Genomic DNA, 14,166 nt, shown 5'->3' with positions numbered 1-14,166 from the left:
GAGATCCATTATCGTCCTCGAAGGTCACATGTGACCCACTAGACCAAAAAGAGGCGTACAAAGGTGGATCCTCTCTCAAAAAGGAGGGAGAATGGGTGATACAATTAAGGGAGGGGAGAGGGCACAGGGGGGGGGGGGGGTTCTACAAGATCGGAGGACATTTGCATAAAGTATACATTACTACTATCCACCTCTAACATTGACATATGAACTAACCTCCATGTGCAAGCCTTTTCCTATATGGACAGTCAAATTCACTTTATGCTTTCAAAGTTTTCATACAATGTACATGGATAACTACCTTCAAATTGAGCAAACCCTTTCAACAATTGACAAGAAATTCTTCTCATTGAGCATCATTTCCCAGTTATGATCCGAGTGAAATGTCCAGTTTTACATCAAAAATTCTGCAACTATCACCTATGGTAGGCTTTGATCTAGCTAAACGAACGGAATAAATACTTCATGCTAATGAGGCAGCACAAAATGCAAGCTGTTTATCAACTCCCTGCAATGTTGCAGCAAAATAAGACACATTTAGACCATGTTACACTTTCCAGTAAACCCGCATATACATGTAGACAATGTCGCTTCCGCATACACTTCCCTCCACTTTTTCTTCTTGTCCTGATCCAAAGTTTCGAAGTTAGCCAGTAATTTTATGCATAGCGAAAACACATTAATTCCTGATTTGATGGCTCCCAATAAGGAGCTCCTCCAAAAAATGACCTGTTGAAAGATTGGCACTTGAAGCAGGCCTTCATCATGATTGTGTCGCAGTCAGTTTAGGGGCATTGACCTATTTACATTAGCATCGACAATTTACAATTCTTTGCTTAATTACTGCGAAGTTGTATCGACAGTCTGGGACGTCCCCAAAAGGGACAAAAAGGGCACCTGTCCGAAAAGCTAAAAGTTAAGCCTCAAAAATAAAGTTACCGTCGTGATTATGCCGGGTATGTCGGTCCTCCATCCTGGACAGGATAAACCTGAGAAGCTGGAGCTGCTCCAGAAGCTTCTGGAACTGAAGCTTGTGGTTGGTGTATTTGAGGTGCATATGCATGCCCATATGGCATAGCTTGTGACTCGCTCCAAGGCATGGGATAGGGAGAATGTGGATACCGTAGAGGATACCCTTGCATTGGAGGAGGGCGGGCATACATTTGGGCATGCGGTAAATGCATAGGATAAGCATAACTTCCTTGATATGCTTGCTCTGGTGTCATTTGCCGCATTCGATAGCCTGATACCAGACCCTGATTTTGGTGAAAAGGTGCTGAGTAGGAGGGCATGTCCTCCAGCCTATGAAATGCTGCTTGTTCTGGGGGCATGCTTATCATCTCTCGCTTACCAGTGGCATAAGCATATTGATCGGGAGAGAAATATTGTTGCTGCGACATTAAAGGACCACCAGAAGCTTCAGAGTGACTTGGTTGTATATGAGGGAAGACAACTTTACCGTTTTCTTGCATTGGGTATGGAGATTGTCCCATTGACTTTAAGGGAACAGACCCCGGAGATCCTACCATAGGCTGTGGTATTGAAGGAGTATATGTATATCCATGGGCCTGACCATAGTAAGGTTGTTTGGGTGTAGAGGAGATTCCATGTGTTCTTGGTTCCATAGACACAGGCTCCTTTAGAGGAAATGCATTGGAAGCCTCCTGGGTGCTGTACTTCTTCCTGGACTCCTCGTACTCACCTCCATCTTGTTCTTCATAGGCAGTCTCAGAAGGATAAACTGCCTCATCCTCCTCTCCTTCGTAATTTTCCTCCTGCTCGGCATCGTCTTCATCTTCATCAGAGCCAGCTTCCTGGGCATAGTCAGCTTCATCCTCTTGCATTTCATATGCCTGTTCTGAGATAAGATTATCCCCAGGTATTTCAACATCTGAAGGGTGCAAATCCGGACCGTTGGGGTTATACGCATGATAGACCTGATCTGCCTCAGAAAGCTGAGTGTGTTCAATTGGAAGTTCACTCTCTGGCTCCAAAGAAACATGGTAGTCATGACTAACATAGTATGCACCATGATCCTGTTCACTAATAGATTGTTCCTTGCAACTGACATTAACAGCCTGTCCAGTAAGTGGAGGTTGCAATTTCATCTTTTCATTGTATTCTGTCAAGTATTTCTCCCTCTCTTGATTACCGCGTGCGATATACGGCTGCAACAAAACACAAGCTTCATTTACAAACAGATTCGCATAGTATCGCTCAATGAAATCCGTACTAGCAACTCACAGCTTTCTCGTTGTCCGGCAACTTGCCCCACATTTCAATAACCTTCTTGCCAAGCCCTTTTGTCTCAGGGTAAAGTTGCCTCAATTTCTCGCGTTGCTCTGAGAAAAAGATATGATAACCTGTCCGAGTTCTTTTAGGACCATTGGGATTTCTTTTTCGAATCGGCTCCCTTCTCACCTTGCCATAAAGTTGTACTTCAAGACCAGCTATATTTTCCTCTGATCCAATGCCATCAAGTAGACTAGGAACGCTAGCAAATTGATTATTTTCACCATCAGAAGTAACATGATACATAACACCACTCAATTTTTCTGTACCCACCACAACGGTAACAAAGTAACCCTCTTCAGTCTTTCCACTGATCGCTCCAGTAACTTTAGTGCCAATGGAACGTGCAGGATCAACTGTAATCCGCGGCCGATGGCCGTACAACACTAATCAGCATAGAAAAATTTATGGAATTGTGCAATTGAATTCTAAATCGGTGAGAACTATTTACCTCCAAAAACCTGCAAGGGATCTAGCTTTCTTTTTCGCTTCTTTGTTGCACAGAGGACGTCATTTGGTGCCTCATAAGGAGATTCAACTTCCGGTACGCGCTCCACCAGACTAGGTGCAGGCAAGGGAACTACCTCATGAAAGAAGAAAATTAATGCTTGCCAATTTGGGCAGTTTCCCAACAAGATATACGACACACTGTTGCGAAAAAATTTACTAAAACACTAGAACCACATTGAGCAAAAGCGAACAAAATGAATAAATACTCAAAAAATCCTACCTGGTGGAGCCACAAGTTGCCCTTCTTCTCTGAAGTAGTAGACTTGCTCATAATGAAACAACAGGCTACTATAATGCTTGCGGAGAACGTACGGCATATTCAATGAGAACTTACAAATCCCCAAAACTTGAGATAACTCTTTCCACTGCCCTAATCTAATCACCTGTAGAGACACAACTGGAAAGACATATCAGACCGAGTCCTCTGCTTGTGTCTTATTAATGACTAAACTAGAGAGCCCATCCTGCATAATGGCAAACTGTAGACACATGCATGACCCACACATTATATTACCCCAAGCAGCATACTTCTAATTATTAAATTTTTGGATTTCAGGGTATCCTGCTGCATCTCAACAGTAAACAAATGCTCTTTAGATATCAAACGACAAAGATGCATGACCCACACATTATATTACCCCAAGCAGCATACTTCTAATTTCTAAATCTTTGGATTTCAGGATATCCTGCTGCATCTCAAGCGTAAACAAATGCTCCTTAAATATTCAAGCGACAAAGCGAAAATGAAATACCCTAAATAGGCAAAAATCACCTGGGCAAGTCCACCACGAGCAGTCACCTCACAATAGAAGGCATGTAGATTCAAGTCCAGGCCTTCTATCTTGGGTATCCTGCAGTTAGCAATTCACATCAGGTGAATGCTTGATGTTGATCAAAGCGTTTCTCAGTCCTATATAGTATACCCAGAAGTGAGAATTAGCAACACATATTTCTGTCCCTAAAGCACTCAGGCAACCCTGAAACTAATGCACATGTAAGCCCTTTCCATTTCCTATCCTTCAAAAGTCTCGAATACATACTTTGGCACTCCTTGGAAAGCGCTTCTAAAAGATAGATTATTCACCTTCAGAAAAACCCACTGACAAGAATACCAATGATCTTTGAACATAAACAGGACTATGACCCAATAAATTTACCAAAAAAATTCTTTCAGTAGCTTGATGATGTTAACACACCATGTGCATCTATCAATGCTGAGATGTAGTTAAAAATTGATAACCAAATACCACAGCTAGTACCACAACACCAGCATACTTGAATGTGGGCCCTTGTCCAAATGCAAGAAGTTGACTTAGTTATCACCCAAGTCGTTAACAGACTGAAAAAGTGTGCACGGATTTCTTATAAAGGACTTGCCATGGGTTTGCATTTTATAGGACCCAATGTATCTAAGGCTCTCAATACTAATAGATTGGGACTATTACAATTACAATTCTCGTCACAAAAGGGGCTAAGTTTGGGACCTAAGTCAAAGCATTGTTGCATAATCTTGCATTAGATGGTTATGTGCATTTTGATGGATCAAAACACAAAACCTAAAAATATTGAATATATGTCGAAGACTTGTGTGGATGTAAGGAAATAGCTACAAGCATATGCAGATCTGTCACATTTGGACAGCTGGCTAAATGTCATGTTCTCTTTCCAAGAGCCATAAAATTGACAAAGTCCATTCATTCAATGAATCATATCTTGGGCTTGGAACACCAAAGTTTACAACAGACCGATCAAATCTAGAAAAATCTCAACCTCAATCCACAAGCTGCAAAACCAATGTGCATTAGCCCATATTCTCTTGGACCAAATAATGTAGGGCTCCTGATTGCATTCAAAATTTGAATGACACTCCAAAGAATGGATGGAAACTCCTACAAGACGGCACTTGAAAATTCCCCAATCGAAAGCCACCCTTCATGAAAAACTTTTGTGTACTCTTGTAGCTGACGCATGATACTTGTAAGCGAGAGGTTCTGCTTCCTTATAACAGTAAGAAGTAGCTCAACACAGAACAAAATACTGGTTACTCAATGACAAGGCTGAACATAGATACATAGTCTGATTAATCTTGACTACGTAATCACAAAGTTGAATACAGATTGCTTGGCCATTGACAAAAAGAAACCATAGGGCAACAACAATATGACACTCACCCAAAACAAATGAAATTGGTAAGAGAAGACGCAACTAATGTCTATCAATGCAAGAAGCTGTCAATTACCACTCACGTTAGCTTGGTTCCAAGAGTAGCTAGGAAGTTGTCCAAGGTGGTCATGAAGAGTTGCGGATCCCGAACAATAGCATCATGTGTGGTAGAGGCAGGTGGGTAGTATTGATGATGCTCAATTTGACCATGGGAAGGATGCTCTGTTGCAGAAACAAGCTGAAAGTGCACACCATCACTGACTTGCTCTGAAGAACCACCAACGTTACAAGCATCCATGCCATGACTGTTATTATATGTTTCTTGGCAAACTCCAAACCCACCTGCAGATTCCAAGTTTGTATGAGCTTCCCCCTGTGCATTGCTCGTATTCACATTATAGTTTCCAAGGCTTCTCTGTTCTGAATGTTGAAATGGTTGCTGCTCAAGGTCAAGCACAGCACCACCATGTGGTCGGACATCATCTGTGCGAGCAACAGGACGCTCAGCATCAAATGGGGCACGACCAAATGGGGGTCGAACAGGTGCTTCATGATATGCTTGCGGATATGGAGAGCCATACATGTCAGGTCTTTCCAAGCTTAAGGAAAGAGAAGGGTGAGCTTGAGAAGATCTCAGGGGCCTGTTTTGGCCTTGTCGTTGTGGAATAGGAGTAAAAGTAGCATATTGAGGAAGCACCTGCACATGCTGAAAGTCTCCCTGTTTAGGCATGTCGGAGATCGACTGCATTTGCTGCGAATATTCAGACTGCTCCTGAGTGCGCGGGGGTGAGGGAACATAAACGTCTTCTTTAAACGTGTCTGAGTAAGGCATTTTCCGGGGGATCTGACCATGCACGATCTCACGCTGCTCCATCGCCCAACGTCGTGCCCTCCAAGAGCAAGTTGCACCTGGAAAGTCTCAAAATGGGGAGCGCGATTTTCCTGTAGGGATCTCACGCCAGCACTTCATTTCTGGGGCATAGAAACCGGCACTCTGAAACGAGCATTTTGAGTCTGCAGTTCTGCAGAAGGCGGAGCGTTGGAAAGTATGAAGCAAGGAAAACAGGGGCGATAAATAATGCATGGGAGGTACCCAACTCGCCAGAAATGGCAGAAAGAAACGAAGGCGAGAGATGGGCAATGGCGGCTCTCGCTCTCTCTTCTCTCTGCAGCGACGGAAGGCAGAAGATTAAAGACGGCTGAACTACGAAGCAGTAGAAAGAAAGACGGGGTTGGGTAAGAAGTTGCCAATTCGCAACGACAACGAAGACGTATTTTCGCCCACTACGACACAGAAATACGGGGGAACCGTATAGCGTCTGTCGTATACGGTCCGCTGGTTGCCACTTAGGGCTTGCTCCTCATCCTATCCGTCCATTGGGTGATCAGCGGATGGCCTGGATCTTGCATGCTAAACTCTCGATATGTAAACCCAATAACAGTACTTTTTTTTTATACGTAGCCTAGCCTCCCTCCTCCTTATTGGCCCACCCAAACTTTCAAATTTTTGAAACTTGCCTACGTTTGCTCTAATTTTGTCTTGCAAATTGTTTTTTTTTTTTTAATTTGGACTTCTCCTTGCATTTAGCACCCTTTACAAACCTTCTACTATCCACACTACGTTGGGACACAAAGCTACACCACCTCTAGTTTACCATTGCTTTAGACACTAGTACCCCCCCTTCATAAGATGCCCACTCTTTCACAGTCAAGACTCGAGAGCGAAGAGGCAGAAGGAAGATGTGGCATGTGGGAGGCTGGAGCTCATGGAGCAAGAGTTAGGCGGGACATGCATAAGGGCAAAGGCAACACATCTCTCTCTTTCAATTGGCAAATGGGCAAGGGAGGCAAGCAATTTTACTTTATTGAAAAGGGTGTCGATTGTAACCACAAGGAGATCTTTGCAAACTGGTCACCATAATCGTTCATGGTTGGGATCTGAGACTAGTTGAGTTCGATTCCAGCTCATACCCTCTTATATAGGAATTTTGTGTGAAACACAAGGTGACTCAACCTTGGAGGCTTGGGGTCTCAAAAAATTTCTCAAGGCAATCGAGATAAACTAGCCAGTAGTATAAGGTGCCCGGGCCCACACGCACAAGGTAATCGTAAGATGAGATTTGAAATGATTAATGTGATAGAGTGTCTCTTGCACACACATGCAAGCAGTGTGGGGATAATATGGGAAGATCTAAGTACACCTCTTTGAGGTGCAATTGTTGAATGGGAGGGGGGGTTAACTCAAAATAGTTGCCCCCTCCCTGTTGTCGTGCAGCTTTGCTTCCATGATGAGAAAAAGACCAGAAAGGATGCACATTTTGCTTAATTGAAGCTTACCTGATTATTGATCAGTTATCAAGGCTTGATAACAAGCCAATTTTAAGCTAAAAGTATGCCAAATGCGGCTTTAAAGGGCCACAGATAGTAGTGGCAAGAAGAAGTAAGATGTGATTTTCCTTGGTAATGCTTTAGTTATTATGTATGTCAAGTGTGGTGCCTGTATGGAAGCACATAAAATTTTTGATAAGCTTTCAATTTACAGGACATCCTTGGAGAGCACTGAGTACGGGGAATGCCCAACATGGCAGCGGGAAGGTGGACTGAGAATGCTATGGTTGGTGTGCATGTCAAATGCCGTGGTGAGCAATGCCTTGATCGATGTATACACCAAATGTGGTGCCTTAACAAAAGCACATTAAGTTCTTGATGAGCTTGAGTCTCGAATGTTTAGCCAGCAATGCCTTAGCCGAAAACATGCCAAATGTGATGCTAAGCTTCGATGTGCATGCCAAATGTGGTGTGTTATGAGGGCTAAAGGCCGCCCAAGTTTTAAAGCAATTGGCCGCCCAACTTGGGATTAAATTGTGTGGTGGGAGAAAATAAAGAGGAAAATGGCGTGAGCAGCGAGGAGAGAGAAAGAAGATGCAGCGCCTTCTATGGTGCTCGGACAAGAACGAGCATGAAGCAAACTATGCTCAGCGGGTCTTGGCGCTGCGATTTGGCTCCATCACCATCGGATTTTGTGCAGGTCGGCGTCCAAGATGCCACATCAGCAAGGGCTTGTACCCGCGCCCTCATCTAGCAATATCACTAGTGGTAGGGGAGAAGAAATTTCAGTAAAATTTAAAGTGAAAGTATTGCATGCAAAAAAGGGGGGGATCTTGGCAAGTTAAGTTGAGTGCTTGAAGCTAACTCCTCTCTTGACCATGCCACACCCTCCATAGCCAAATATCATTCTCCTATTGAAACCCTCATGCTCTCTCTTTCCTCCTCATGCTCAAGCCTTGGAGAATTCTTTGTCTCCCTCATACTCAATCGAATTATATCACTCCGTTAGGCCCCATCTTATTAGCCTAAACCTCATTAATGCTATCTAATCTATGTCGTCTAAGCCAAGCTCAATAGTTTGAATATCATTAAGCCTTACTTAATCATTCTCTCTCTCTCTCTCTCTCTCTCTCTCTCTCTCTCTCTCTCTCTCTCTCTCTCTCTCTCTCTCTCTCACAGCAACAAAGGAGGAACGAAGGAGAGGAAGAGCATCAAGGTGACCTTGGCCGTGGAAATCAAGCAGATAGAAGAGTAGGTTTCGAGGTTTCTTGATGTCTCTCGGCAAAAATCATGGCAAGCAACGAGGGAAATTGAAGCAGGAAGAACGACATGGAGGAAAGCCCATCATCATCTTCAGTTTAAGTTTTGTTATTCTCGTGGATACGTTAATTGAAGAGAGAGGAGTGCCACAGACGAGGGCTCAATCATCATCATAATCATTGAACTTGGATTCTCGAAGTTTTTTTTGTTCTCTATGATCTGCAGTGCTAAAGCAAATTAATCTCTTATAAGAAGCTTAAATTCCTCAATGATCACTTAGTTCAAGTAGAACGATCGTTAATGGCCAGCCTTGGGTATCCTTATGTTAATCCAAGTGATGGTGTCGTTAACGGCTCACCTTGGCTATTGATTTAGCTATACTCTAGTTTTATTGATGATTACGATGATTGGAAGTGTCTATTTTTCTCTCTCACACACATCTCTCATAGCCAGAGGCTCCGCGCCTTCTTGTCTCACCTTTAGAACACAAATCCCCCAACATTCTTGGTGAACCCGACGCAAAACGAGCCTAGGTGGAAGGTGAAGATAGAGATGCCAGAACAATTGATGCAGTTTATTGAAGATCTCAATTCAAATGGATTTGATGGTGAAGGAGTACGAGCGGAAGTTCGACGCGAGAGAGTGTGCGAGAAGAAGAGCACGACGATATGGTGAACTCGCTCTACTGTAATGTGTAGAGCATAGTGAGTTCTTATTAGGTTTTACAAAAGAATATGTGTACAAGCGGCCCGCCCACTTACCTGGGCAACCACATTGGGCTTTATACCCCAACAACCTCCCACTTAAAGTCCAATGTGGTACTTTAAGTGTGAGAGAAGCTACTATACAAGCTAATATACAAGAGATGTAGAGAAGTGATGTACTACCCTACACCTAACTGCTTGCGAAAGTGCGCAAAGCTCTCTGAGGGAAGTCCTTTTGTAATTAGATCAGCAGGATTTTCTGTGGTGTGAACTTTGACAAGCTGAATTTGCTTATCCTCGAGCATTTCCCTGATCAAATGATACTTCACATCCACATGCTTTGTCTTTGAGTGATAAACTGGATTGCGAGCCAGTTGTATAGCACTCTAACTATCACAATATAACACGAGCATCTCTTCTTTGATTCCCAAATCTGTTACTAGTCGATTTATAAGCCAAATTGATTCTTTGCATGCCTCTGATGTTGCAACATATTCAGCCTCTGTAGTAGACTGAGTAACACAATCTTGTAATCTAGAACGCCATGATACTGCTCCACCAGCCAATGTAAAGACATAGACCTTCGGTTGTCTAAGTCACCTGCATAATCTGAGTCTGTAAAACCCTTTACACTTAGCTCCTGACTCCCATAGCATATACGCATACTCTTTGTAGCTTTCAGGTATCTCAATATTCCTTTCACTGCCTCCCAATGTTTCTTGCCTGGGTTTGACATGTATCGACTTACTACTCCCACTGCAAATGCAATGTCTGGGCGAGTAGCAATCATTGCATACATCAAACTACCCACTGCAGAAGCATATGGAATCTTATCCATTTCAACCTGTTCTTCCTCAGACACATGACAATCTTGTTTGCTAAGTTTCACATATGGTGGCAATGGAACACTCAATGCCTTTCCCTTCTCCATATTGAAACGTTGCAAAACCTTGTCAATATACTTTGTTTGAGATAAACAAATTGATCTGTCTCTCTCAATGCGCATACCAAGTATATGACTTGCCTCACCCATGTCTTTCATGTCAAACGATTTTGCCATCTTTGACTTCAAAGCTGAAGTTTCTTCCAAGTGCTTGCCAGCAATCAACATGTCATCCACATACAAAATAAGGATCAGCCAACTACCATCCTTAGCCTTCTTTGTATATAGACAGTGATCGAACTCACTACGCTTGTAGCCTTGAGAAAGCATAAACTTGTGGAATTTATGGTACCATGCCCTCGGTGATTGTTTTAAGCCATAAAGACTCTTTAACAACTGGCATACCAAATCTTCCTTGCCTTTCTCAACAAACCCTTCTGGCTACTGCATGTAAATTTCCACATCTAAATCACCATGCAAGAACGCTGTCTTGACATCCATTTGGTGCAACACCAAATCTAATATGGCAATTAATGCAAGAAAGCATCTCAATGTAGTCATCTTGACCACCGGAGAGAAGACTTCATCAAAGTCAATGCCTTGTTCTTGCTTAAAGCCCTTTGCAACAAGCCTTGCTTTGTACTTTGGTTGACTATCATGAGCGGTGATCTTATACCTATAAACCCATTTACAAGGTAGAGCCTTTTTGCCCTATGGTAATTTAACTAGCTTCCATGTCTGGTTTTTATGCAGAGCTGTCATCTCTAACTGCATGGCCAATTGCCAATTCCCGGAGTCCTTCATTTGCACTGCTTCCTTGTAACATGAAGGCTCATTGCAATCAGTCAACATGACATAGTTCATAGATGGAACAAACCGATCAGGAGGTTGCGTGATACGTCCAAATCTACGCAAAATAGGTGGCTCAGGCTCAGCCACAACCTGTGGTTCCAATCTATCCTGTCCTTGCTCCTCTTGAGCCCTGACATTTTGTCTTGCACGTGCAGGTCCATCTTCTTGGAAGACAACTCTTCTAATCTCCTCAACCCTCTCTGGTTTAGAATGATATTTGGATTCATTAAAGTGAACATCATTGCTGTGGATAACCTTTCTGGATTCGGGATCCCAAAGTCTGTACCCCATCTCACCAGAATTACCATAGACTAGAAAGATGCACTTTCTACTCTTTGGCTCAAGTTTGTTCCTAAATTCCTTTGGAACGTGAGTATATGCCTCACGGCCAAAGACTCTGAGATGCTTGTATGAGGGCATTTTGCCTGACCATACCATCTCTGGCACTGAATCCTTATGCAAAACCTTGCTAGGAGATCTATTTATAAGATGAACAACTATTGATACAGCTTCAGCCCAAAACCCATTTGGCAGCTGTGCATTAGACAACATACTTCTGACCTTCTCTTGTATGGTCCTATTCATCCTCTCAACAACACCATTTTGAGGAGGATTGTAAGGAGCAGTAAGTTCACGTTTTATACCTTTTGACTCACAAAAGTCCTGAAAGGCCTTTGAAACATACTCTCCACCATTGTCAGTGTGTAAGCATTTAAGCTTCTTGCCACTCTGATTCTCCACAAGTGTCACAAACGTTTTGAAAACACTAAACGCTTCATCCTTGTGCTTGAGAAAGTAAACCCATACTTTCCTCGAGTAATCATCTATAAATGTCATAAAGTAAGAAGCTCCCCCTAAAGATAGGTTAGGCATAGGTCCACACAAATCACTATGAACAAGTGCCAACTGTGTATCTCTTCTACTGCTTCTATGCTTATGTGGCTGCTGTGTTTGCTTACCATACAGACAATGTTCACAGAATTCAAAATCATTAAATGAAAAGCCAGGCAAATAACCAGAACGAGACAAGATTTCCATTCCCTTCTTGGACATATGTCCTAACTGGCTATGCCACAAAGAAACGTTCGGCTGCTCGGTTACATTGATTACATTTTTAGAGACATTTGATACATAAATCATGTAAAGTCCTCCAGACTTTACTCCATGTGCTGCTGTCATCGAACCCTTGGATATCTTCCACATGTTTTGTCCAAAAGTGGTGACGTAGCCAGCATCATCAAGTAAACCTGTGTTGATCAAGCTCTTTGTAATTGCGGGAACATGTCTCACATTCTTCAGCGTGAAAGAAGAGCCATTCTGAACTTCAATTGAACATCTCCAACACCTAAGATCTCACATGTATGCCCATTGCCTAGCCGAACATGATCTTTAGTGGTCACATAAGAGGTAAACCACTCCTTGTTTGGAGACACATGAAGTGATGCCCCTGAGTCTATAATCTAGTCACTCAGTGCATTTCCATCAGATGCTGTAAGAGGAGCTGAGTCCATTGTATTCTTCAAGAAGTAGATGTCTCCTGACACTAGACTGTCATCCTCTGCAACAGTGTTTGTCACATTTATTTCTTGAATCTTCACTGAGGACTTGTTCTTCTCACCATGGTCTTCAGCTTTCTCTTTGCCTTTTTCTGCTTTCCATTCTCTGCAGTCTCTTTTCATGTGACCCTTCTTGCCACAATGGTAGCATTCTATGTCACTCTTGCCTTTAGCACTGCGGGACTTGCTACGAGACTGATTCCTCTTTCCACCTTTGTACTTTTCTTTGGTCCTTCCCCTGACAGCTAAGGCTGTTCCTTTGCCTTTGTCCATTGTATTTCTATTGGTTTCTTTAGTAAGAAAACTTCCTTCTACACCTGCTATGTTCAAACCATGTGGAGGTGCAGAATTACTCAAAGCTGTGCAAAAAGTGTCCCAACTTTTCGGCAATGTGATCAACAGGAACATAGCTCTAACAGGTTCATCAAACTTGACACCTTGAGCTTACAACTGACTGTAGATGGTGTTGAATTCATTCAGATGATTGGACATAGGTGTCCCTTCTTTCATCTTCAAGTCAACAAGCTTCTTAAGCCAGTATACCTGTGAAGCTGCACTATGCTTCTCATAAAGATCACTCAGCTTTGTCCATGCTTCATAAGCTGACATCTCGTTTGCTACATTGAAGTAAACGCTTTCTTCCAAAGTCAGCATAATGGTAGAAAGTGCCAATTCATCCATTTTGCTCCATTCATCTTCGTCCATATCTTGTGGTTTTATCCCCTTGAGCTTTATAGGTTTTATCTGCTTCTTTTGTACCAACACGTGCCAAATCTGCTTCTTCCACAATGGGAAATTGGTTCCATCCAGCTTCTTGATATTGTAAAGAGCAGTGTCTTGTGATCCAGCCATAGCTACGCTTCACAGTAGTTTACTTTCCTGGGAAAAATTCGACAGAGTTTCCCATGTAAACTGACCTCTGAACCAATATCAACCTGTAAGGTCTCTACTTTCAAATTTCACACAAGTTCTATTACGCATTTGAATTTTTTTTAACCATCACTCATTATTTAAGATATTCAAGTTCAAATTATGAATCGTAGGTTAAGAAAACTTAGAATTTAAAATTTACGCTACAAAATTCTGACATGTTTAGCTATATGAATCACTAACTAACTTATTGCAAGACTTATTTACTGATTGTAGAATTTTCTTTTACTACTGTAAAGTTAATATAAGACTGTAAAGTTTAACTTGAAAATGTAAAGTAAATTATCATTAAAAAAATAAATAAAATAATTATAAAGACAAAAGAATACATAGGGATGACAAATGAAGGCACATGGATCACATAGAAGGGGACAAAGTGGGACACACTATCACATGGAAAGGAGTGGCCTTATCTTTTGATGATAATGACAAAGTGGTCAAGCTCATGGGTACCACAAGGGTACCAAAAACGCGGATATGATTTTTGAAAATAAAATAAAATAAAAATAAAAATATTTTTTTATTAAATTTTTTTTAAAAAAAATATTATTTTTTTTGGAAAAAAAAAGTTGGACGTTTTTCTTTCTGCTATAAATAGAGCATCCATGCTCACACTTTAGACATAGAGATTGCCTCTATAGAGCTCACGAAGTGCTGCCACTTCTCTTAGAGAGAAGGCGTCCACAAA

General features: G+C 42.1%; 1 protein-coding gene across 3 annotated transcripts; it reads right to left on the bottom strand.

Annotated features, from left to right (window-relative positions):
* Window positions 1–329: 329 nt before the first annotated feature.
* LOC147437425 (uncharacterized) lies at window positions 330–6,233 on the bottom strand. 3 transcript variants are annotated; one of them, XR_015184858.1, is made up of 7 exons: window positions 5,049–6,232; window positions 3,575–3,653; window positions 3,023–3,185; window positions 2,744–2,872; window positions 2,245–2,648; window positions 730–2,168; window positions 330–627 (listed from the first exon to the last, which is right to left on the bottom strand). XR_015184858.1 is itself a non-coding variant. In XM_086486956.1 (7 exons), the coding sequence occupies exons 1-6, from the start codon at window positions 5,837–5,839 to the stop codon at window positions 948–950; spliced, it is 2,787 nt and encodes a 928-aa protein (XP_086343082.1). In that variant the 5' UTR covers window positions 5,840–6,233; the 3' UTR covers window positions 330–627; window positions 940–947. The 3 variants fall into 3 exon arrangements, 2 of the variants coding, with proteins under 2 accessions (XP_086343082.1, XP_086343081.1); XM_086486956.1 differs by having other exon boundaries at window positions 940–2,168; window positions 5,049–6,233; XM_086486955.1 differs by having other exon boundaries at window positions 330–2,168.
* Between the last annotated feature and the right edge of the window lie 7,933 nt (window positions 6,234–14,166).

The sequence above is a fragment of the Adiantum capillus-veneris genome, chromosome 17, assembly GCF_014529385.1.
Source record: "Adiantum capillus-veneris isolate H3 chromosome 17, ASM1452938v2, whole genome shotgun sequence".
Taxonomy (NCBI): Eukaryota; Viridiplantae; Streptophyta; class Polypodiopsida; order Polypodiales; family Pteridaceae; genus Adiantum; species Adiantum capillus-veneris.
The sequence above is the reverse complement of the archived record's forward strand: the minus strand, read 5'-3'. Positions and strand labels throughout refer to the sequence as shown.